General features: G+C 40.0%; 1 protein-coding gene across 1 annotated transcript in view; it reads right to left on the bottom strand.

The window, feature by feature from the left end:
- The window catches only part of CHRNA7 (cholinergic receptor, nicotinic, alpha 7 (neuronal)), a 37,414-nt gene extending 14,680 nt beyond the window's left edge, over window positions 1–22,734 (bottom strand). Inside the window, exons 1-2 of the mRNA XM_010009845.1 lie at window positions 22,600–22,734; window positions 2,561–2,605 (exon numbers count right to left, since the gene is read on the bottom strand). Of these exons, the coding sequence (XP_010008147.1) occupies window positions 2,561–2,605; window positions 22,600–22,617 (63 nt within the window). The 5' untranslated portion in view covers window positions 22,618–22,734. The remainder of the gene's footprint in view (window positions 1–2,560; window positions 2,606–22,599) is intronic.
- Window positions 22,735–22,956: the final 222 nt, after the last annotated feature.

Raw genomic sequence — 22,956 nt, 5'->3', positions numbered from 1 at the left:
ATACAATATGTAGTTCTGAGGCATTAAACCTGTGGGCTCTTGTTGGCTTTAGATGACTCCTTTTCATTGCTAGGAGCTGATAGAACCAGTCCCTGTGCGCAGCAGTGGTGGGGCTGGGGCTGGCAGACTGTGGGCAGCTGCCAGAAAGCTGCCCCTTGGTTCCCGCCTTCAATTCCATCTGAACTGCATTACAATAGTTTATAGCAATGTAGTCAGTAACTTCTTACTCTAACTTCTTTTAGAAGCTACCATGGCCGATAGGTAGTAGCATAGGGTGACACTGAATGATTTAAGAACAGTCCAAAGGGTGGTAGAAAATTTAGTATTGAAGTCTGTATTGGAGATAATGTTAAGCAGATTGTAGAGTTGCTTGGTTTAGCCGTGTGTACAGAGTGCTCACCCATCCAGCTGGACATGAGCTGCCTCATTCTGTTTTGACTATAGAGCTGAAGTACATCTGATGTGGATTAAACTAGCAAACAGCTCAAGACAGTTGGGTTAGTATTAAGCTGTGTGACAAGGCAAGGCTTCTGCTGTAACTTAGATCAAGTTTAGGATTTTGATACTGAACAGTATTGCCATGGAGATAGTGCTCAGGATCAAAGAGTCTGCATGTATAAATACTAAACTTACATTCCTCTTCCTCCCAAGTTATTTTTTGTACTTATGTATTTCAGTGATAATTAAATAAATTATATTTAGGATACATCGCTGATTAAACACACATACAGATCAAGAAAGAAAGTGGGAAATTAGGGGAAAAAAGTTTCAGACCATTTAGCAGAAGAAGATGACATATGTTTGCCTTGAGCGTGCTTTGATGTGTCTAGTATCCCATTAATAGAAAACTAATATGCAAACACATTGCTTTATTTTTATTTAATGTGTACACAGGCCATGAAGAGTGGCCTCATTCTTTATAGTCATCAAGTGATCGGCTCATTGCAGTCTTAACATGCTCCACATACAGTGTGTGTTAAGGTGAATAAATCAAAAGAAATACAAAATATATTAAAGAATCGGGAATTTCCTTAGGGGAAAAAGGAAAATGATCTCAAAAAGGATAAGGATGCTGTGGGATAAAAGAGAAGGAAAATAACCGATAACTTCTTGAGTACGAATTGTCTGTTTTCCTGGTGAGAGATCATAGCAACTGTTGTCATTGTAGCTCAAAGCCAAAACCATATTATATTTGACAACTTTAATCTTGCTGTACAAGCCTGTAAAATAACATGGGGTGAATGCTTCTTCCATGTTAACTTTTCTTTGTGAATAAATGGAATAGCCATGCTCTCCTTTGTAGGTCATCAAAAGACTCTTTCGTTTGTTTCCTACCACAGTGCGAGAGAGCTGGTTAAAGAAGCTGAAAAGTGCAAAGTGTCTGAGGAAGCAACATGGTTATCTTCAATAATAAAACTCTTGTGTAAACCTTTACTTAATCCAAACAGTTGAGTTTCTGTATTAGAGACGGGAATTCAACTAGTGGCAAATTCTCATCCTAGCTGCTGTAGTATGGAGAAAGCTGCCCGTTCCACCCCATGTTTGTAAAGCACAAAATGACAGACGTATTTTGTGGAAGCATTAGAAGCCCACACTAGTCAGCATGGAGAGAAGCACCTTGTTAATTCTAAGTCTTAATTTAAACTAATGCAAAAAGATAAGCAATCAACTCAGGATAAATCTGTGTAGCCTTCTTTGCTGAGGAGGAGGTCACTTGCTACTTAACCTCTTCAGAGAAAAGAAATACAAAATACTCTCACAAAGTTCTTGAATATTCTGTTATCTGTTCCATTTATTAAAAACATGAGTAAAACTTACTCCTGCCCAGCAATGCCAGCCATGAGCTAATGGAGACAAAGTTCTCTGTTGTGGTATCTAGTGGTGACAATAATTACGGTTAATAAGAGAGGATGTGAAATTCTGTGGCAACTGTTAACAACTAAATATTCCAACCAAATGTAAAATAAAGCTACTGTTTGAAAAATGAACACCCTGTGTGGGCAAAACAAACTGGGAAACCAGGACAGTGTTCCCAGCTGCACATTAGAAAACTGATGTTCCCGTACCCATTTTTGGCATGAAACTGAGATAACAGAATTTGGAGAAGAAACATAGAAAACCTCTCATGTTCACAGTTAATTTCTGATGACAACCTGTGTTTAAACAGTAACATTTTGAACAACATGGGAACAGCATGGCCATTTACATTAAAATCCTTCTGCGGTGTCTTAAGGAGGTAGACAGCAAAGCAAGTAGGATGGCAGAGATTGCTGAAATGAGTGATCAGGCACTTGCACCTACAGTTACTCTACGTGGAACTTTTAGGACACCATTATCTTACGCCAGTCGAGAGTTTAGCATGCCTAAATCAACTACATTGAGTTAGTAACTTACTTAGTGTAGTGACTCAAATTCTTCAAAGTTTTTAGAAATACTTGAAACCTCAAGGCCTAAATCTCAGCCTTACAGTTTTCCATTCAGCAAGATATAGAACAAACACTTGAAAGTTCAAAACCCTCACCAGATTAAACTGAATGACCAAAGAGGGAAATTAACTTACCATTTGTAGCCAGACGTTTGTTGTTAATACTTGATTCTTTTCATCCTGCGAGGAACGAGAAGGGAAAGAAGAAGAAAACAAACCGCAGCTTAGTACCATACAGATGAAACAACACTTGTAAATACACTGGACTGTTATGAAGTAGCCAGTTGTGCTAAGGTACTGTTCAAAGCAAAGGGAATCATTGCCTCTAACTCACTGCAACAGAAGTCTTCACATGTACTTTTTAATTTATCTCGTATTACCACAGTCAGTCAAACTCTTTCCTGAGGGTGTGCTTCTGCCAGACTCTTCCCTGAGGCTCCTTTAATGAGTCTTAAAAGGCAAAGGAGAATATAGTAGGGGTTGCCTGTTCCACTTTTGTTAAGAGCAGCCCTCTCACTAATAAACCTTACACACCAGACATGCAGGTAGGAGGAAAAATATTGAACAAAGAAAGTGTGACTAAGCACAGATGATGTGTGTTGAGGTCATATTGAGTAGCTTCTTAACAGGCAAGTAGCACCACTTACATCAGTGGAACTGTACAGAAGGGGTTTTATCAGCTTTTCCTGGAAACTATTTTCAGGGCACAACATTATTATTCTGCCTCCAACAGTTCCTGTTTGAAGGCGTTCCCCCTTGCCTCCTGTGACAATGTGATCTCAGCACAGGTGACACAATAAGCATCTTAATGCTGCAGTTTAATTAAAGAGTATAATTCTGAACTCTTCAGACACAGGAAAACATTGGTGACCTTATTCTATGGAGGTACTGTATCAGTATCCACCTAGGTTGCGTGAAGCTAATGGAATATACTATATATAGCCTCAGTATTAACATTCTCCAAACTGAATGCACAGTCCCTCTCCCAGCACCAGTCAGAGCTTTGTTAACAGTCTAAGGAAGTGTCATAGCAAGTTTCAGTCACCTGGGCAGCAGCAGCTATCAGAGGTGCTCATACGTCTGGACCTCATTAGCTGAATGGCATGTACTCCTGCATGGTTAAATTCTGAGTTAAACACACATTTTACTCCCAGTGTGATCTCTTTCTGCACATGAATGGCCCCAGTGTTAGATTAGTGATGTTTCAAAAATTCCCTTTTCAGTAGCAGGAAAAGATTGTACTAAAAAGTGGAGTGCTGCTGATGCTCGAGTTAATGATATGCCATGGGGATTTATTTTGAATCCCTGAGCCCACAGCATAGTCAGATGAACTATTTTAGGAGTACCAGAAAGGAACTCTACTCTCAGCCAGCACACATCACAGAACCAGGCTAGAGAGCCGTCATGGAGTGTTGAACTGGCAGAGCTGAGGGGAACAGCAGACTTTTAATCCAGTTGTGCTGCTGGCAGAATGATTCGGTGCCTGCCTCTGCAGGCAGCTGGGCACAGGGCAGAGCCATCGCAGGGTTGCCTGCAGGAGGCTGCAGTCCTATTCTGAAAGCCCAGTTATTCTGAAGTGTGATCTTTCACTCAAACCTCGCTCAGAGAGGGTATCCTGAGAGCACTGACTCAAAAGCAACTTGCATACTGAAGACAAGAACAAAAAGAAGATGGCCCATGCTGTTTTCCTGGTGTTTCTTTCTGTTATCTTAAGCATTTAGAGTCTGAAAGAGTGAATTTGAACAAAATAACTCCCACTTGGAGCACTGTATTTAAAGTTCCATTGGTGTTTGAATCATAAGTCCCGTCATTGCTCCTCAGCTGTAAGAACTCTGCTTCATGCAGAAACTTGGTTTATAGTGGTGTGCGTTTTTATAGTGGTGTTTGTTGGAACAAATAGGTTCCAGCATTTTAGTCATTACTGGACTGACTCACCTACCACTAGAGCAAAGATTCTGATTTCAGAGGAATTGTCCTTCTCTGTGGTCCCAAGTGAAGCTGGTGAAAAGTGGGGAAGGAGACATTCTGCAGCGTTTCCCTCCGGCTGGGAGAGCTTTTTGGATGCTGTTTTAAAAGCTTTACAGCAAACTGTATTAACACTGTTTTTTATCAGAGTTGCACAGTACTTTCTGATTTTTTTGTCACTTTGCAATATTTTGTAAACACCTACAGAAAAACTGCTGAACACAAAAGCAAGGCAGCTCCTATTACAAATCCTTTCTATTATAAAGGAGCAAAGAAAAAGGACTTAACAGTATATTCTGAGATGCTGGGAAAATCAGCCAGAGAACAAGACCAGAAATTACATCATGTTGTTAAGATTGGTGTGGGTTTTTCCCATACCAGCTACTTTAGCTTGCCTGAACTTCAGCAGCACAGGCAGTGAAGAGTTAGGTTTCAGTCATGCAGTGGGAGGTGGGTGGGAGGCTACTTGATTCATAGCTGTAGTCATGATCTGTGAGGGCAGATGTCAAATTGCCACTGGGCAACTTATCGCATTATTGAAGGAAAAGCAGTTGACATCAAGAAGACTTGAACGGTCCTTCATCCATTTTTGAACATAGAGGTAACAATTTCTGGAAGTTCTTGAAGGGGATTGTACCATCTCCATTATTCCAGTCCCCATCTCTGGTTTTGTCTGTCTTTACAGTAGAAACAGTCTATCGGACTGACCATCTCTGGAAACACAGTATCAGATTCTCACATTATCCTTCCCTTACCCTGTGTTCAACAGAACGTATAAAAGAAGAGATGGAAATTTGACAATGCCTTGTGATGGGCTTTAGCCTGAACATTACAAACTTTGTAAGGAACGTTGTCTGCTGACTTTCAAAAGGATGTCAGCACATCCAGTATCCACACTAGAAAAGATGTGCAGAAAAAAGCAAGAAGAAAAGTAAAATCAGCCTGCGTGCCTATATACTGGGATGCACTGATGTGCAGCAGCTAGCAAGAAACACATACTTCCCGGAAGACCTGCACAAAGTAATGTCCTGGCTAAAATCTGTTAGCTGTAATTCTTGAACTTCAAATCCAGATTCTTATGTGGTTGCTTCTCACTTAAATTACAGAAAAAGTAATGCCTCTTTGAACTGGGCTTCAATTACTATGAACCTTAACAAAAGAGTTTGTAAAAGCATTTTAAGATATCCCTTCTCACAGCAATACTGCTAGGTTCCTGATTGGTACCTTGTAGCAAGACTGAAGTTAATAATTGTAGTCTGAAGTTAATGGGCTGACAGCCAGTGAGAGACCCGTAAGACACTCCCTATACTGATTTTCACTTTTGTTTGCTTGAATGTCATCTGACTGAAACCAGCAGGTTAATCAGTTCTTTTGCTCTTACTTCATTGTCTCAGCACTTGCTTATTAAACATTCTCAATATCTTCTGATCCACAGTGCCAAATTACTCGTACCCAATGACTTTTATCCCCACATCCTTTAAAACCCTGTTACAATAAATTTTTGCTTCATTCAGCTTGGGGTCTTCTTCCTGTTCCTTTTTTATGGTCATGCACTGAGGTCACTAAACAGTATGAAGTGAAAAAGCCTGAATTCTTTTATGATTACTACTGAGACAACAGGCTGGAGGGTATGTTAGGCACTCTTAGGATGGCCAGTTAACAGAAGATTGATGCTATGGCCATACTTTAGGCAGCCACAGTGACAATATGAATCTGAGCAACTTGAAACTTCTGGAGAGTAGCAAAGAGGCTGGACTTCATTCCTGCCCATTTTTGCTGTCTCAGGTGTGAGGATAAAAATCAAGTTACTTAAGAAAGCCAGCCTGATGCTTCTGCCATGAAATGAAACTGCAGCTGCTAGCCGAAGACCACCTCTGGTCATCCGTAGGTGCAGGCTGTAGCTGCAGTGAATCTTGATGTTGAAGAATGATACAGAGTCATGCTGCCCTGTAATGGGTGCACATTCATTACCCCTGAAGCCTAAGGCATCACCTACATCACACCTTCCAAAAGACAGGGTTAATTAAAATGCAAATTTGGATGGAGTTTGGGGGTTTTTTGCATAGGAATAAAAAGCTACATAGGGAGTTGGCAATGTGAAACAGGATTTTTAGGCAACATAAAGATGAAGAAAAAAGGCTATGAACAGGATTTGTGAGAAGAAAGATTTGAACTCCTGATACCTCTTCCCCACCTGACTTGCGTTTCACCACAAAAGGAATGGGTTAGTTCAGTTACCCTTCACTCCTCCAGTAGTCAGCAGTATACTTTTTCATCACAGTAAAATGTTTTGACTCAGCTTACAGCACATATTTCCAATTATGCAGAAATTGTATAAACAGGCATTACCAGTGCATAAATAATACTGCATGATCTAGCATGTGAGAATCAACAGCAGGAACAGGCCATGGAATGTTTCTGATTTCTTGAAAATAGAAGGAAAAAGTGCAAAATGATTCAATAACAAGTCAAAAGTGGAAAATACACATTTTCACTGTTTAAGTGCATTTTTCTCAAGACCACTTCAAACAAACACACATTTATACTTGGTGTTCTGGCTTTTGCCCTGTCAGTGAGATTTTTATATGAAAACAGAGCTCTGACATCTATGACTTTATCTTGTAGTGGTTCAGCCCACTGCTGGGAAGCAACACGCCTTCGGAATTACAGCAGCTGTTGCAAACTGTTGAAGCAGAGTTAAAGTTGATGTGTCCTACTCCACACAGCCTAGTCAGCCTGGTGCACCAGCTCTGCGTGACTTGGCCTCGGGTTTGGGCTTGCCTTAGTCCAGCTCCCCTTTATCTCAGCTGCTAATTTGCTCTGATTCTGTGGATGCTAAAAACCTCCTGAAGGGCAGTCTTCATTATCTTATGCTCAGCCACTCCTTGCAGCTGGTGGCATTAGTGGAAGTTGGAGGCATTTAGGACATTACCCCTTTGTCTCTTCCACCTTCCACTTCAGTGCCAAATTCAGCCCTGAGGCACCTCCACTGCTAGGATGATACCTGACTGGGTGACTTTCTCACCTTCCAACTTAGACTCTGGCTCTTTCAGGCCCTTCGGATTTAGCTAAGTACTGCCTGTAGCATTAAGGTGAGTTTTGCAGTTAAATCTCTGAATCCAGCCTGCCTGAAGATGTCTTCCTTCATGTGCTTCTTGGTCTTTGACTTAATTTCTGGAAGCTTTTTTTTAATCAAAGAGTTAAAACCTTACTGCAACCCAAAATGTGAGCAGTTAATTAAAGTGAAATTTGAAAACGTCTTTTCTCTTGAGCTCTTAGGTCTATTAGATTTGTGGTGGATGCTGTATGAATTGCTCTTCATACTCGCTACATGCTGAAGGTCTTTGAAATACAGAACTGCTGTTTAGAATTGCTCCTGAGTGGGAAAGCAGAGTTTTGTTGCTGGAGATAACACAGACTGGCACAGATTGCTGCTACTAGCTGTTTTTATTTGTTAAGAAGGCTGACTTTGGACTGTAAACTCAGTGAGAAGCAAGGCAATAAATGGCTATTTTGGGACTAACTGAAATACTTAAGAGTTGTTTGGGAAACAGTTTCCCTGTAGGGAGACCCCCTCCTCACTCTCCCTGTGGCCTCCACTTTCATTTGTGATATAGTGAATAAAGTTTATTGAAGTCCCCTAAACCTCTAGCCAGGAACAATGCAGCACAGACCTGGCATATTCCCAACACAACTTGCTGTCCTAAGCACTTCCCATCATCTTGGAGGACAGAGTGGCAGTACCAATCCCAGATGCAGTGACAGTTCCTCTGTTTCCTATTTGAATTAAAAAATCAGTCTCTTCCCATCATGTGAACAGTGCAGCAGAGCTGAGCAACAACTTGCACTAGAATGTACAGCTGAAAAAGAGAATGCAGCTGAACAGTATTTGTGAAAGAGTTGAATCATCCATGCAATGTGTTGAGGCTAATGACTCTTATAGATATTGGCTCAGTTATATAAATAAATTTATAAGTATTTGTAGGAGAGGGCCACTGTTCATCCAGTGAAGTTTCCTGCAGGAGAAAGGTAGGATTAAGGTCTGACTCTGCACTCTTGCTCTGTATATTTCTTGGGTTAGAACCATGACCTGCATTTAGTGATTCCTGTGTCTGGCCATATTTTCTAGAACTGTTTTTTGTACAGATTAAGGGCTGGGCCACACTAGAAGTAATGCTGGATAAACCAAACATTCCAATTCAAGCTACCTCTCCTCAGCAGACAGTGCTCTGTGAAGGCCAAGACCTCATCTTACTAGTACTTCAATTGTGTGCAGCTTCTCACCTTCAAAACACGGCCTATCTTCAGAAATGTTTACTTAGTTGGAGTGCAATGTTTGAAGTTCAAGATATGGAAGATTTATGTCAAAACATTATCTACTCATGTCATCTTCCTTCAAAATGCATACATCCAGTCTGGTCTACATATGCATGTGTAATACCTGGGCTGTGGTGTAAAACAGTGCCAGCAGTACTTACAGCTAGCCAGCTATGCTGCACTGGGTCTAACATTAGGTTATTGCTCTTGTGGCATATGATACTTAGTATTTGTAGAGCATCTTCCTGTTTTGACAGTTTTTAAGCTTGTCCCATCAGGAAAATGTGAAATTGTTGAGACCATGTGTTATCTTTTGGGGTTGGTTTGGTTTTGGTTAGTTGGTTGGGTTTTTTTCTTTGTTGTTTTGGGTTTTTTGTTGTTTGGTTGGGTTTTTTTAATAATAATTGAATTATTATAAATGGGATTAATTGAGTAGAAAATCAGTAAATAAAGTGACTTTGTAAATCTTCTAACCTACAAGCACATTATTTTCAGCAAATTAATCACAAGGAAAATGGTGCCTTAGCTAGAAATAACAAGGCACCAGTGCCAAATGAGTACTTTACAGTACAAATCTATTCCATAGCATTACAGATTTCAGCACTGCTATGAATATCCTTATCAGTCTTTGCAGACAGGTGTACAGCTCGATGTGTAGCAGTTTAGGCTGCCACATCTGCTGACATTCGTTCCAGATGTTTGCACGTAATAACAAGGACAAGCAGAAGAGGCAGGCCGAGCAACAGAACAGAAACATGAGAGTGTTACCACTAATGGAAACAAGCATCTGCTGCTGGCTGCAGAGGGGCTGTGGGATAGGGTATGCAGAGGTGCAAGGTTTAGCCATGTGAAGCCCATTTTGGTGGACTCTGATCTCATATAGTGGGAACAGCAATAGGATGGTCTGCAAATCACTGGTGAGAAATAGCATCCAGCAGCTGGGAAGGGAATGGGAGAGGAGGAAAGGAAATGACTGGTGGAAAGATGCCCTGAGCACTAGACTAGCTACCATTCTAATATGTGTTTAATACTTGAGTCAGCACACATTTAATACAAGGTTTGCTATGAGCTTACCCACAGATACAATTCAGACTTAGTGACTCTAGAGCTTGACCTGTATGTAGATCTGAAAAAAATGGGAATCTTCAGGTGTGTGTTCTGCATGGGTATTGAAGCCTGGAGTTCACCTGTCCTGTGCACTGTTCAGGTGCGTGAGAAGGAGAGAAGCAAAAGAGCGAGGAGGTAAAGCTGAGTGTAACAGACAAGTATGCTTCTGCTTGTAACTAAAGTTCTGTGAAAGTTTTAAAGGCATCTAGAGTTAAAATGCTAAATTGTTACTAAAGTATTATGTGCTGCTGGGATAGGAGCAGATGCTCACTTTTGGCCTTTTGAGTATCTTTAATTTTTTATTTGAAATAAAAATTATAAAAGTGTCATTTGAATTTTATCTGGGTTAAGGTTCAGTTTGGAGTGTGAGATGAGGAGTCTCATAGTGTTTTTTAACTTATTCAGGTGGAATTCTGAGAAGAAGGGTTGCTCATTTTGATACGGTTTTTTTAATTGTGCCATGTGTGCTCTGTTTTGCAAGTCTGAAGAACTCCAGTGATTTCTCCACACCAGCCTATCTTACATGCTTTTCAAAAAGCATTTGCTTTCTCCCCAACAACCATATCTTGCTTTAAAAGAAAGCTGGAGTTTGCTCTAAAATGTACACAGGTCATCCCAGGCGAATGCAAATCTTACACAGCAGAAGAGCTCCTGGAGAAGGAGCATAGAAAAGCCATCTTAACTCTGGGCAGAGCATCTGTGCAAGGAGCCACCTTAAATGTGGGAATGTGTTTCTGTTCCATATGTACTCTGACAGGGTCTGACAATTGTGCTTGCCATTGACTGTGCAGGGCTTTGTCCTGACAGTGGGCTTGAGATACGTTGTTTCGCAGAAAAGAAGCGGAGGTTATAAATATGGGTAAGAGCCTCACGATGCACCTTTTCTGTTACCATGGGGACATTATTGTAATAGCAGCCTTTTTTCTTTTTTCCCAGTACACCATTGTTAACAAGAGATTGTATTTAGATTTGAACACATTCATCTTCGCAAAGACAAGCAGGGATCGGGCATTTGAAATGAGCGGAGTACAGCATAGCTGCTAAACCACTTCAGTGCACCTTGTGTGGAAAACATACTATTTTGAAGAGCAAGAGGGGGAGGTTGCATTTTTTTCAAGTTATCTTATGAATTCCCATGATCCCTCAGTTCAATTATTAAATACAGCATAGAGCTTAAAGTGCAGTTACATTTATTGCAAACATGCAAAGTAATAACTGTGTTCTGTTGCTTTGTTTACAAACAATTCTTGATTCCATTGTATTCCGTGGCAGACTCCCATTCAGAGAATTGAACCCTGCATTAGTGTTAAATACTGTCTATAGGTGCTGATTATCATTGCCAGTCTGACACAGATGGGCATCCCAGCTCTGAACACATGCTGGAATCTGGGAGCTGCCAACCATTCCACAGGCTAAGAGGGAATAAGAGAGCCCCCGTAGCCCCACTCCTTAAACAGTGTTAAAACGAGGGACTCAATGCTTTTGAACTTGGTCGTTTGCCTAGAGCTTAGCTGCAAAACACAGAAGTTGAAAGGTCAGGTTGTTATACCAGATGTACCAGTAATGCCAGGACAGCATTATATGAAAAGATTTGACTATTTTTATTCTTGATAATCCACTTTAAATCCTATTCGACTTTTTATTAAACCTTTCTCCTTAAAATGTTTGTAGGTCATGGAAATGCTGTTATAGCATGTATACTTAGCAAACTAAAGTGGAAGGAAAGCAGGTGATTTTTTCAAGGAGAGAAGAGAAATTTATGGGAGAAGGAGGAGCTGAACACAAAGCTGTCTCTTTCTCTCCCTTTGTGTCATCAGAGCATAGCGCTCTAGCACCGGCTTGCTGCTGGCATTCTTCTGTTCTATTTTTGTGAGTAACAGCAACTGAAATTTCCACTCTGTCCTCTACGAATGGACATAGTTAAAGCCAGCTTCAGAGAACCAGTTAGCAAATTGCCATTACTCATCCCAGGCAGTCTCTCTAACTATACTATCTTATCTCTGCCTTTCTAAGTATAGGCAAAGTAAGCAAGGAGTAGCTCCAAAATTCCTGGGATGTGTAATGTAATCCATTATTCTTGATGTCTCAGGGTCTCTGTTCTATCTAGGTTACATCACAGACATCACCATGGCAATTAAAAAATCTCCTGGAGAAGGATATAGTACAAAATGTTTATCCTGCTCGAACGTCACTGCAGCTCTTCACACAGAAATATTACAAGTGCCCCTTAGTAACTGGGAAGAGAGGATGAATCAGCATTACAGAAATACTAGTTATTCCTTACCCTACATGCTCTGAGGGACCAGTTTGAGAGTCATTTTTTAGAGGGTCTTAATTTTGAACTGTCCCTACAAATGCACCTGGCCCCCACTTCTCTTTAATGCATGTAAAGAATCACTGACAAAGGTACTGAGAAACTGTGAACTTGGCTGAGAGGAATATATTGATGAAAATCAACTGCATGTCTGTCTCTTCACAAATGCAACAAGCATCATGACTCAAATGTCAGAACACCTACACAGTCCTTCAGGCTGTTGTTTTCTATGACACAAAAGAGCAAACTCTCTCCTACGAAAAGAACATTTCTGTCTGTTGAGGTCAGAGATGGAGGGAACACTCCAAAATAAAAATGCTTATTTGAGTTTCCTGAGCTCAGTGAGTGGTTCAGTCAGGTTTACCATTGCTCATTATTTTTTCTGTCTTCATTCTGGCATTTAGTAGCATTGGTGCTAGTGGGTAAAATGCCTGCTTCTTTCCTCTCATACTCAATCTACACAACTGTGTAGCTACTGAGAGTAAGTACAGGGATGCCAACCACAGAAATATGTTAATACCCACGGCTGAACACAGAAGACAAGCCAGTAAAAGACCAAAGTAGTAGTGCTAAATAACTAGACACGTGGGTCCATCAACTCTGCACATGGATTGTGCTCCATTCAAGCTACTCCATTATGGGGATCATATAAGCAATATGAAGATGTTATTATAGGCCATGCAAATACAACTTCACATCGCCACCAGAGGATTTTGGAGAGATGAGCTGGATAAATATGACATTCTTGTGTTTCTGGCTTCCTGCCAGGCTCCTAGCACTTCCCAGTTAGCTGTTGTTGAAGCCAGTGTTAACAGCCTTGCCTTTTTACAAGTCAGATTCTAGTTTCAGGTAACAGGCATGAACATGCAAGCCTAAGTGAAGGCTAAATCCAAATATATGGTTACTTCAGGCTTCTTCTGGTTATCTTGGAAAGTAATTATTTTAATTTGAAATAAATTAAAACCTCAAAATCAGTTAACACAGCAAAAATAAATTAAGGAGTTAAAAGTTTTAATAAGGTTTAAAATTTTCTTTTCTTCTATAAGTGCTTGTACACATATGCTCCCGGCTGCCAGCCCATAATAAGATCTTCTTCCCCCCTTTATTTTTCCCTTTTTTGTCAGGGATATATTTAGATTGGGAACAGTTGGATTGTTTAGTAGTCTATTCAGGCGAACATGGTGAGGAGTTCAGGAGACAGCAAAGAATTCGCATCTGTATCATCTAAATTTGAAGTAATTAACATTTGAATGTTTCTGTGTTAATATGCTGTTCACAGATAGAAAAGGGTTTGCTTGCAGTCCATTGACTATACGTTGTTTAACTGCTGTCAGCACTATTAGATTTGTAAAATACTGAAAACTTTCTATAGTGTGTGCTTTTCTGAGAGAAAAGCAGGCACTGTATCCACACAGGTCTGAGAATACAGCCCTAAAATGAAAGGGAGAACAGAAACAGAGTAATTCCTACTCGATTGTTGAAGAGCCATAGCCCATCAGGACTACCATTTAAAAACGTTAAACCATGACTGGTAATCTAATCTAGTCCTCAAGCTCCTCTGGTAGTACAGGTGCTCCCAAGCACGGAGTTAGAGGTTAGGTGCCTTGCTTTAGGAGCACCTCCTACCTTCCTTTTGCTGTCATCCCTGAAATTGCTGCAGCACCTTTCCTGCCAACTTGTGGACCCGCACAGGTCCCGTTACAGGAGCAGGACAGAGGCTGTGATGGTTAGGTGAGGGCTACTTTTGCCCACATAACTCATCCAGCCCACTGAATCTTCCCACGTCGCTTCCAGAAGCCTTCCTAGAAAAGAAATGGGTCCAGCAGAGGCAGCTACCTGCATTTGAACTTGGTGTATGTTGACACTGCAAAGGCAAATCAAATCCAGGAAGAGTCAACACCCATCTTTATGTGTGCAGTAAAGCACCAGAGTTATGGAGCATGTAATTAGTCTGTAGTGCACAAAACCTGCAGCAGAAGAGCAGAGATTAGACTGTAAACACATTGTGCATCGGCTTATGCCACAGCTGGGACTGAACCTGCACGTCTCCCAGGAGCCTGGGAACAAGGAAGTAATTTAACTGGCAAAGAAGGTTTGAAAATGCTGATCTAGTATTTTACTTCTGCTTTAGGGACCAGGTCCTCAGCTGATGCAGATCAGTGTAGCTCCACTATCCAAGGACAAGAAAAATACAGAGCTTTCAAACATTTCATACAGATTTCCACAGACTGTAACAAGCTGATCGAGATTGTCAAAACAAAGGATAGGAACTTGTGTTAAGCAGTAACATGATGTATTGTCTAGTACTAGAATACGAGATAAATATTGTCATTTTAACTGCATATAGTCTTTAAAAAAGAGGAACTATTCTGAATATTGCAGGGAGTATACTCATCTCAGTCCCCAAACTTCTGTGAATTAAAACCTTTGTGTAAGAATAAGTATTAGCTAGTCACACCTGAGTCCCACAGATTATGTCTTATGCTTTGATTTTATTTCATTAGCTGATTACTGAGGACTAATAGTCCTCCTATGATGTGACGTTGTAAATTCTGTTGTTCTAGTAAGAGGTCCTATGTAAAATGTGAAATGTTGTGGTCCCTGTGCTCTACAGCAATCCATCACAACAGGACCTGTTTTCTAGGACCTTAATCATACTTTTCAGGGTTAGAATGCAAACCTTCATCACACGTGGCTTACCACTAGATGTCTACTCACTTTTTGAGTTAATGGGGCATCCATACCAATGTAGTTATAAAGCAGAGGATTAAAGTACCGAGTCTTTATGGTTCATGCTGATTGTTTATATTGCAAAGGATGAGAAAAATGTTAGATAAATGGCTTTGCTTTACTTATATTAAAAAAAACCCCACCAACGAAGAACAAAACAAACCAGAAAAACCCCAACTGATTTCTATTACAGTTCCAGAGACCCCTCCTGTGGAACCAGAAAGCAGAACAGAAGTTCTGATTTTCACAGACAGTGAACATCTCTAATGTCCTCCAGTTAACTATTATCAGGAGGTTTTTTCCTGCCTTTAGTCAGTCCTTTTTTCCTTCCTGCAAGCTGCTTTACATTAGTGTAAACGCACTGCTTCCCATTCCATCCTGCAGAATACAGACTGTGTTTAAAATATCTTTCCGGATCTAACACTGTTTGAGAAGACTAGGTAAAAGGAAGATGCTGAGGGAAAAAGTAGTCCAAAAAGCCAGAAGATATCTAGAAGCACAGAAAAAAAGGACAAATACCACAGAAATATGGTTGCAGTTTCTGGCAGTTTTTCAGCATCTCACCACAGGAGGGCAGGGAGAGGGGCTGTCTGCCTGTTTGAATAAATCCATTAACAGAATATTTTGGACTATTATTTGAAAAGAGTGGTTCTTCATATTTCATGGGAAGGAGAATACTCTGTTTTCTGATATAACCCAGTGACTTTCATAGGTATTAAACTACTTGGAAATATTGGAAAGCATATCCCAGCACTGCTCCAGTTTTCTAAGCTCTCAGGAATAAATCATGGTAGAATGGAAATGTCTGCAAGATGAAAGTGCAAATAGTTTCTCCCCTCAGCATGGACGGAATAAAGATCAAGCTGTAAAATGAGAGGAAAATAAAGCTCGGAGAGACTTTTTGTAATGTACACACATGAATGCTAGAAATTAAAAGAATAATGCAGATTTGATGAGCTTCTGCCACAACCATTGTTTGCAAAAAGGCTGCTGAGGTTCGATAAACAGCTTAGGAGCTTAGGAACTTCTTACTTTAGTGCCATTTCTCAGCAAGCTTTTGATTTGGTGGTTTTATTCGTCTTTCCAGATTTGTTGTTGTTGGCATGGGAGATGTTTGGTTTATAGTCCCTTTCTTTACAGAAGCTCTTCTGCTTCCATGAATGACTGCATCATTTTCTTTTAAAATGTCAAGCTATTTCACATGACTGTCTTGCCCAGTGGGTCCAGGGTATTTGGTCGCACATTCAGAGTTGCAGATTCTTACGTGGAGGCTTTGCTAAGCTCTGTATATAAGTCATGGAAGCCAATCGTATCGCACTGTGTAAAATGAAACAACCCTTGGATATATAAAACTAAGTCATACAAGTAACCAAGGGCAATACAGGATGAGCAAACTTTGACTGAGTTCAGATAAATGTGAAAAAGTTTGTGCGCTTTCATTTTTCCTTTGGTCTGCACCAGTGAGTTGAAGAGCCTAAAGGAAAAGAATTTCTCTTGAGATTCTGCTGCTACTCGCTATATACAAACAACTGTTCAGCGCTTTTCTTTCCCCTAATATAAATTAAAAAAACCAAAACATGAGAAACTGGAAAATAAGTGAAAACTGTTGTGTACTAAATTATTCAATTCACTGGTAAATGTCTAGAGGAACCATGAAAGATTCCTGTCTAAATGGTGTTATGCAACATAAACAAGAACTTGAATATTATTGTAGATAAATAACTAAAGTCAACTTTCTAAAATAAATTATTAAATGCTGATGCTTCTGCTGGTAAAAATAATAATAATATATATATGTAGAGAGAGAGTTTATGGTCAAGGTTGACCATAACGGACACATTCATACCCACCAAAATGTTTGGCACTGTAAGTCTTGCTACGGAAGTCACAAGGTAAGGTAGTATTGATACAGCATTCTCCCAAGTTTAGCAACTTGCCTTAGGTAGAGATGGAACTAGTGTGGTTTGCTAAATATATGGCAAATATAAAGTGACTGAGAACCATGGGTAGAGGTTTGTGAGCAGTTTAAGGTAACATAAATCCAAAGCAAGTAGAGGTCATCTAGAAAAATGCCTACTCCAAAAATTGATTCAGCTACCTGCTCAGTCCCAGAGGCACTGGTGCACGCCAAAGGGATAGGAACATGAAATCAGAAGTTACTAAGATCATCTCTTTCAGCCAAGAGTGCTGAGATCAGCTTAAGACACTCACAAAATGGTGCCCCAGGTTCCACATACAAACTTGGTATAAATTCTACAGTAATGTTTTCAACAGGTACAGAGTGAAATTGCTGAAATTCCTTAGTAAAATCTGAGAAGACATATTAGTGAAAATTAATGTCAGAAAGCCATTAGTCTGATCCCGACGCAATAATTCTTCTAGTCTTAACTTTAGCATTTTTATGCTAAAGTTTTATTTAATACTGTCTTGCACGCTTCAACAGTTCATACAATATGAACGATTCTGATGTTAAAAGGATTTAGTCTATCAAAATATAATTATTTTGTAAATATTTTGGAACAAAGATGATCTTTTCAGGTCTGTTTACATACCATCCAGTACAGGGAGAGTCTCGACTGTGACTAAAGTTACAGTAGATGGAATGGGAAAAATAATACAAATATCGGCCCTTATATAGAGGCAGTATTGACCTGTCTTTGTTTCCAGTTAAGAGAGCACTTACACTCATTCAATACAACCAAAGCCTCCAGCAGATGGATTATTTCCAGTGCATCCAAATATTTCTTAAAATGTAGTACTCAAAATTTCACAGAATTTAGGCTTTGAAAAAAACAGGCATCAGATTGGGTCAAAACAGTCTTTTTGCTCTATTTTACAACAAGACAATGTTAAATTCTAGTTTTGTGCTCAGTATTCTCTGAACCCCTCCCAAACTTATGTCATCTGCAAATTCAATAAAAATACTATTTATTCTGTCTTCCAGATGAAGGAAATGAAAGCACTGTATCAGTATAGGTTCCTGGGAAATCTCACCGTGTAACTAAATCTCATCACTTTGACAGTACCATTGCCAACTACTCTGAGATTTTCTAACCAGTTTTGCCATGTGGGTTTACCAAGGCCTTATTCTCTAGTTTTCTGCCAAGAATGTAATAAAGGCTTTATTAGAAGTGAAATAGGTACTTTGCTGAAAATAGTCAAGAAATCTGGTATACTTCACAAGAAGTACATTTATGCCATGTACCCAATTTTGTGCAAGAAGGAAAGGTACCTTAATTTTGTAGAAGTATTTTTTGTGTTGTTCCTAAGCTGGAACACGGGAAGTTCTGCTTAGACATTGGGAAAACAAGTCGACCATGATGACAGTTAAATACTGAAACAGGTTGCCCAGCGAGGTTGTGGAATCTCTCCATAGAAGTGTTCAGTACTGGATATAGTCCTGAGTAACATGGTGTGTTTAGACAGTTGGAGCAGGGGGTGGACTAGATGACCTGTGGAGGCCCCTTTCAAACTAAAATTAAGACTGTAGAATTCTTCTACTCATGTAGACAACAGTAAAAATTGAGTTTGAACTATTACTGTACATCTCAATGTATTCCAGTTCTTCATGTCTGTGTCTCTAAGCAGTAATTTGCAGTACAAATGTATGATTATTTTGCATTAATTTCCAAGATTTCATCTTCTGACTTTTGGGGATGGAAGTCCCTCAGATATGTTTCTCTTAATTGTGTTAATTTACAGTAGATGCAAATATGTCTCTTGTAAAAATGTCAGGCTAAGCACAAAATTCATACCTTGGTGATCACTGTATTTGTTTTTTATTGCCATTCACTATTCTGCATGAGCTGTAGCGGCGTAGGAACAGCACTGCTGATGGTATTATTGGGATAGATGTAACAAGAGAACGTGAGAATGTTAGAAGGTGTTTGCCTCCACATAGTGTTAAAAAAATTGGTGGCTGTGATTTTATCCAGTGTGGAAATGATATAATATCAGCATGTTTCAAGAATCTGTTCTTCAAAAATGCATATGCTGGAAGTTTTTCCTCAGCACAGGTTAGGTTCATACTCCCTGCCAGCACTGAAATACTAGACAGGCAGAGGCCAAAGACTAGTTTCTTGTGCAGGCGGTGGGGTGTCTGTGAGGCGAGATGTAGAGAAAAGTAAGTTCCTTCTCTACATCATGATTTTTTTGACACTGTACTGAAGCTATGACCTTGACCAACTGTGGCCACCCATAACCCCTCCTCTTCTCCTGCCGCTAAGCTATGTGGATACCCTTAGTATTTGTCTGATAAGATTTTCCTCTGTGATTATTCTTGAGTTTTGGTTATTTTAGTTTTCACATGTTTCCAAACATTTTCTGAATCAGATCCAGAAAGCTGCTTATTACCAGACTATATGTGTCAGTATGTGTTGCTTTCCTGCAAGGAGTTCTGAGACAAGACTTCAGGACATTTCTTCGGATGAATTGCTTGGCATTTTTCTAATTTCAAGAAAATGGAAACACTTACAAAAAGCAGAAGAAACCTCTTATTCCATCTTCTGATATTGTAATAACTCAAATGTCCTTGAAGAGCAGTTCTGGCCAGTTGGGTGTCTGCACTTTGTTTTCACTTCAAGGTGATTTAATTGCAAGATTGTTTGCAAAGGTTTAAGGGCACTGATTTTTCTCTTAAGGAATCGTCATGGTTTAACAGGGCAGGTAGCTAAACACTACACACTGCCCTCCTCCAGCAGGATGGGGCAGAGAGTTGGAGAAAACAAAAAAGTAAAAATCATGAGTTGAGATAAAGACAGTTTAATAGGACAGAAAAAGATGGGATAATAATAAGAAGAAGACTATTCAGAGCAAGTGATGCACAAGTAATTGCTCACCATCCACCAGCTGATGCCCAGCTGGTTCCTGAGCAGCAGCCCCTGGGCAGCTTTCCCCCAGTTTAGATGCTGAGCATGACACCATACAGTATGGAATATCACTCTGGTCAGTCAGGATCAGCTGTCCCGGCTGTGTCCTCTCCCAGCTCCTTGTGCCCTCCAAACTACTCGCTAGTAGGGTGGGATGAGAAGCTGAGAAGTCCTTGACTTAGTGTAAATACTGCTTAGCATCAGCTAAAACATCGGTGTGTTATCAACATTGCTCTCGTTCTAGATCCAAAATACAGCACTGTACCAGCTACCAGGAAGAAAATTGACTGTATCCCAGCTGAAACCAGGACAGGAATACAAGAATAATGCAAACTGAAAGACATCTAGGATCTCTCACCTAGATCCCCCCATCCTCTTCCACCTAAATTCCATCTTTCTTCTGAACTCCTTTGCTATCTCTCAGGTCTAGCATGAATTCCCACTTACAAGCACTCACCCAGTTTCCTAGCTCTTCATTCATGTGTCCTCAAACTACATTCTTCTCATGCTGCCACTGCTTCCCCTCTCCATATAGCAACACCATATAATTTACTAGGCCAGCTTGCGTTCTCATTAGTCAATTCATTAAGTCTGTTTTCTAGTGAACTAAACTAAGCTGGGGCAATCGGCACTTACAGGTCCCTCATTACTGACACTACCATGCATGGTAATACGCAACACCAATAAAAAAATCCAAACCCAAACATACCTGCAAGCATAGGGTAGAAATAATTAATAGTTTTAGAAGGAGAGGGTTAAACTAAAAATATCCACTGTATTTGGAAACCATTTCATATACTGTCTACCCTTCCCTATCAGCAGAGTTAGAGTGGAATGGAAGAGACTTGAAGTAGGAATAGCAGCAGCCAGGATCCAGCCTGGCTCAATCTGTTCTGGCAGGGATTTGACAGATCTGCTGTGGATAGGTCTAACTTCCAGTACAGCTGGTATCAGCTGAGAAGCCATTAAAGTGAATATATAAACTACAGGAAAGTATGATGGTGACATGTTTTGTTTCTAGCTTGTTAAACCAGTAATTGTTATTGCAAGTAGCTGTCATTCCCACCAGCATTTGCTTCTTGTTGACAATGAAGAAAACTCATTTGTTTTATAGTATGAAGCTTAATTTACTTCATGGTTGGTTTCTTTCTTTGCCTGTCAATCCCAGACCTCTGAGAAAGAAATGCAGTCAGTTTTATAGCAAGCAGAATGAGCTGTAACTAAACTGCCAGTATAAAAACTATGGCTTCTGACTAATTATGACGGGATTTTTTTGAAAGGCACATAAGACCAAAACCTCCCTTTTGCATCCTATTAGCCAAGACTGCCAGTCATTGACTATACCCAGATTGACTAGTGATCTGTGGGTATTTGCCCTTCAGTTTGTGTGGGGTTTAATTAAACTCAACAACTCCAGAAGAAATAACTCTGAAGTGACTGCCTGCTGGCCTTTAGCCATGCATCTCCAACAGCCAGCTGTTCATACAGTAGTTGAGGGCACAGTTATAGCCATGTCAGGAGTGTGGGGAAGAGAGCGCCCCACTATTAACTCAGAGAAATGCAAAGGAAACCTTTATGGTATAGATGTGATTTAAGTAAGAAAAATGTCTCGTGGGCATTCAGCTAATTCTAAACAGGAAATGGTTTTGATGACATAAAGAATGCTTCTGCAAGCTGTGTCATCACTAGGAGGGTTTGACCATACAACAAACCTTTCCCAGTGTGGTTAATACTTAAGAAAACATTAGCTTAACATGTGGAGTTTTGTTCAGGTGCTCAGTTTGAACAGACCTCGAACAGACTGCTTAAGCTTGCCTGGACATATTGGCCACACTGACACTGAAACAGCTCACTGATCTATGACTGCCCGCTCTCACGAGTAGTAAATATCACTCTGGAAATACACATCCTAGTTTTTACCTTAGGTCAAATAAATCTAAAACTTGCAAAAACATATATAGAAACTATGAGCATTTAAACTTACAGAGTTCTCTATGTGTGTGCTGACATTCAGATCCAGAATGGTATCTGGATTCTGGCAATCGGCAGCTTGTAAAGGAACAGAGAGCAAGCCACTCATGCATAATCCCATCTTTCTGGTTTTTAATCTTGTGCCTCAAGCTTTAAGCATTTGATGGCAAGATAATGTCATTTTCAGGTTAACTACTAGTTTTAAGTAATTAACTTCTTTATTAGTGGCCATAGCTAGTTGAATTCAGTAAAATTGAGTACTGTAAAGCCACTTATATGTAGGGTTTCATCTCTGTGTTGCTGTGACTGAGTAGAGCTTAAATTACTTATATTTGAACCCAAAAGATCCTGCAGTGCATTTTACAAGCCTGCCAAGCACTGTGTAGGATTATCTACTGATGTACCACATAACTATGGTTGCAAATAGAGCAGCTAAAAATTCAGCTTTTAGAATGTAGCAATCTTGTCTCAATAATAAAGAAATAATATAGCTTGGACTTTGGCCAGGACACCTCCTTCCTCTCCCACCATCTCCAAAATTAAGAAGCTCTTTAGTGACTAACAGAAATCAAGAACTTCGGTTTGGCATATCTCTCCTGACTATACTTCTTGTTGGTTCTAAGTATAGTAAAGGATTCAAAATGCAAAGAATGCAGTTTGGGCTTCAGTTTAAATATTTCACACTGCTAAGAAGGTTTGGAAATACTGACAAGAGATATAAGAAAGACAAACTTTACTTTTCAGTTTACTTCTTTTAAAGGGCAGTCAAAATTTGGCAGTGTCTTGAATCATTTGTGCTTTCCCATACCGTGAAGTCTTCTTTCACAATCGCAAATCTCCATTCTAGGGTGGAAAAATCCACCCTTCTAGAGACATAATTTCCTAGAAGCTTACAGACTCACCACATCCATGATCTGCATGAGGCTGAGAGTGAAATAGACAGTGAGCGGCTGGGAATCATTTGCAACTGGTCGCTCCAGTGGGTTGTAATTTTTCAGCAGCTCCTTGTAAAGCTTCCTTTGGAACTCTCCTTGCAGGGACTCTTCAGGTATAGGAATAAAGAGATAAATAATTAGGATTCTGTGTCAGAAAGTAAAGCTAGGACATACACTCTTTTCCTGCTATCACATATTATGTATCTATTATTCTACCTGCTGCATTCCCAGAAAAATGCCACTGTAATTCATATAGTTCATTAGCTACTACCATAAAATGTATCGCTCTTCCTTTTCATCCCAGCCTGTAAGGGGGATCCCCTC

This window comes from Nestor notabilis, unplaced genomic scaffold, assembly GCF_000696875.1.
Source record: "Nestor notabilis isolate BGI_N333 unplaced genomic scaffold, ASM69687v1 scaffold7962, whole genome shotgun sequence".
In the NCBI taxonomy this organism is placed as follows: domain Eukaryota; kingdom Metazoa; phylum Chordata; class Aves; order Psittaciformes; family Psittacidae; genus Nestor; species Nestor notabilis.
The sequence above is the reverse complement of the archived record's forward strand: the minus strand, read 5'-3'. Positions and strand labels throughout refer to the sequence as shown.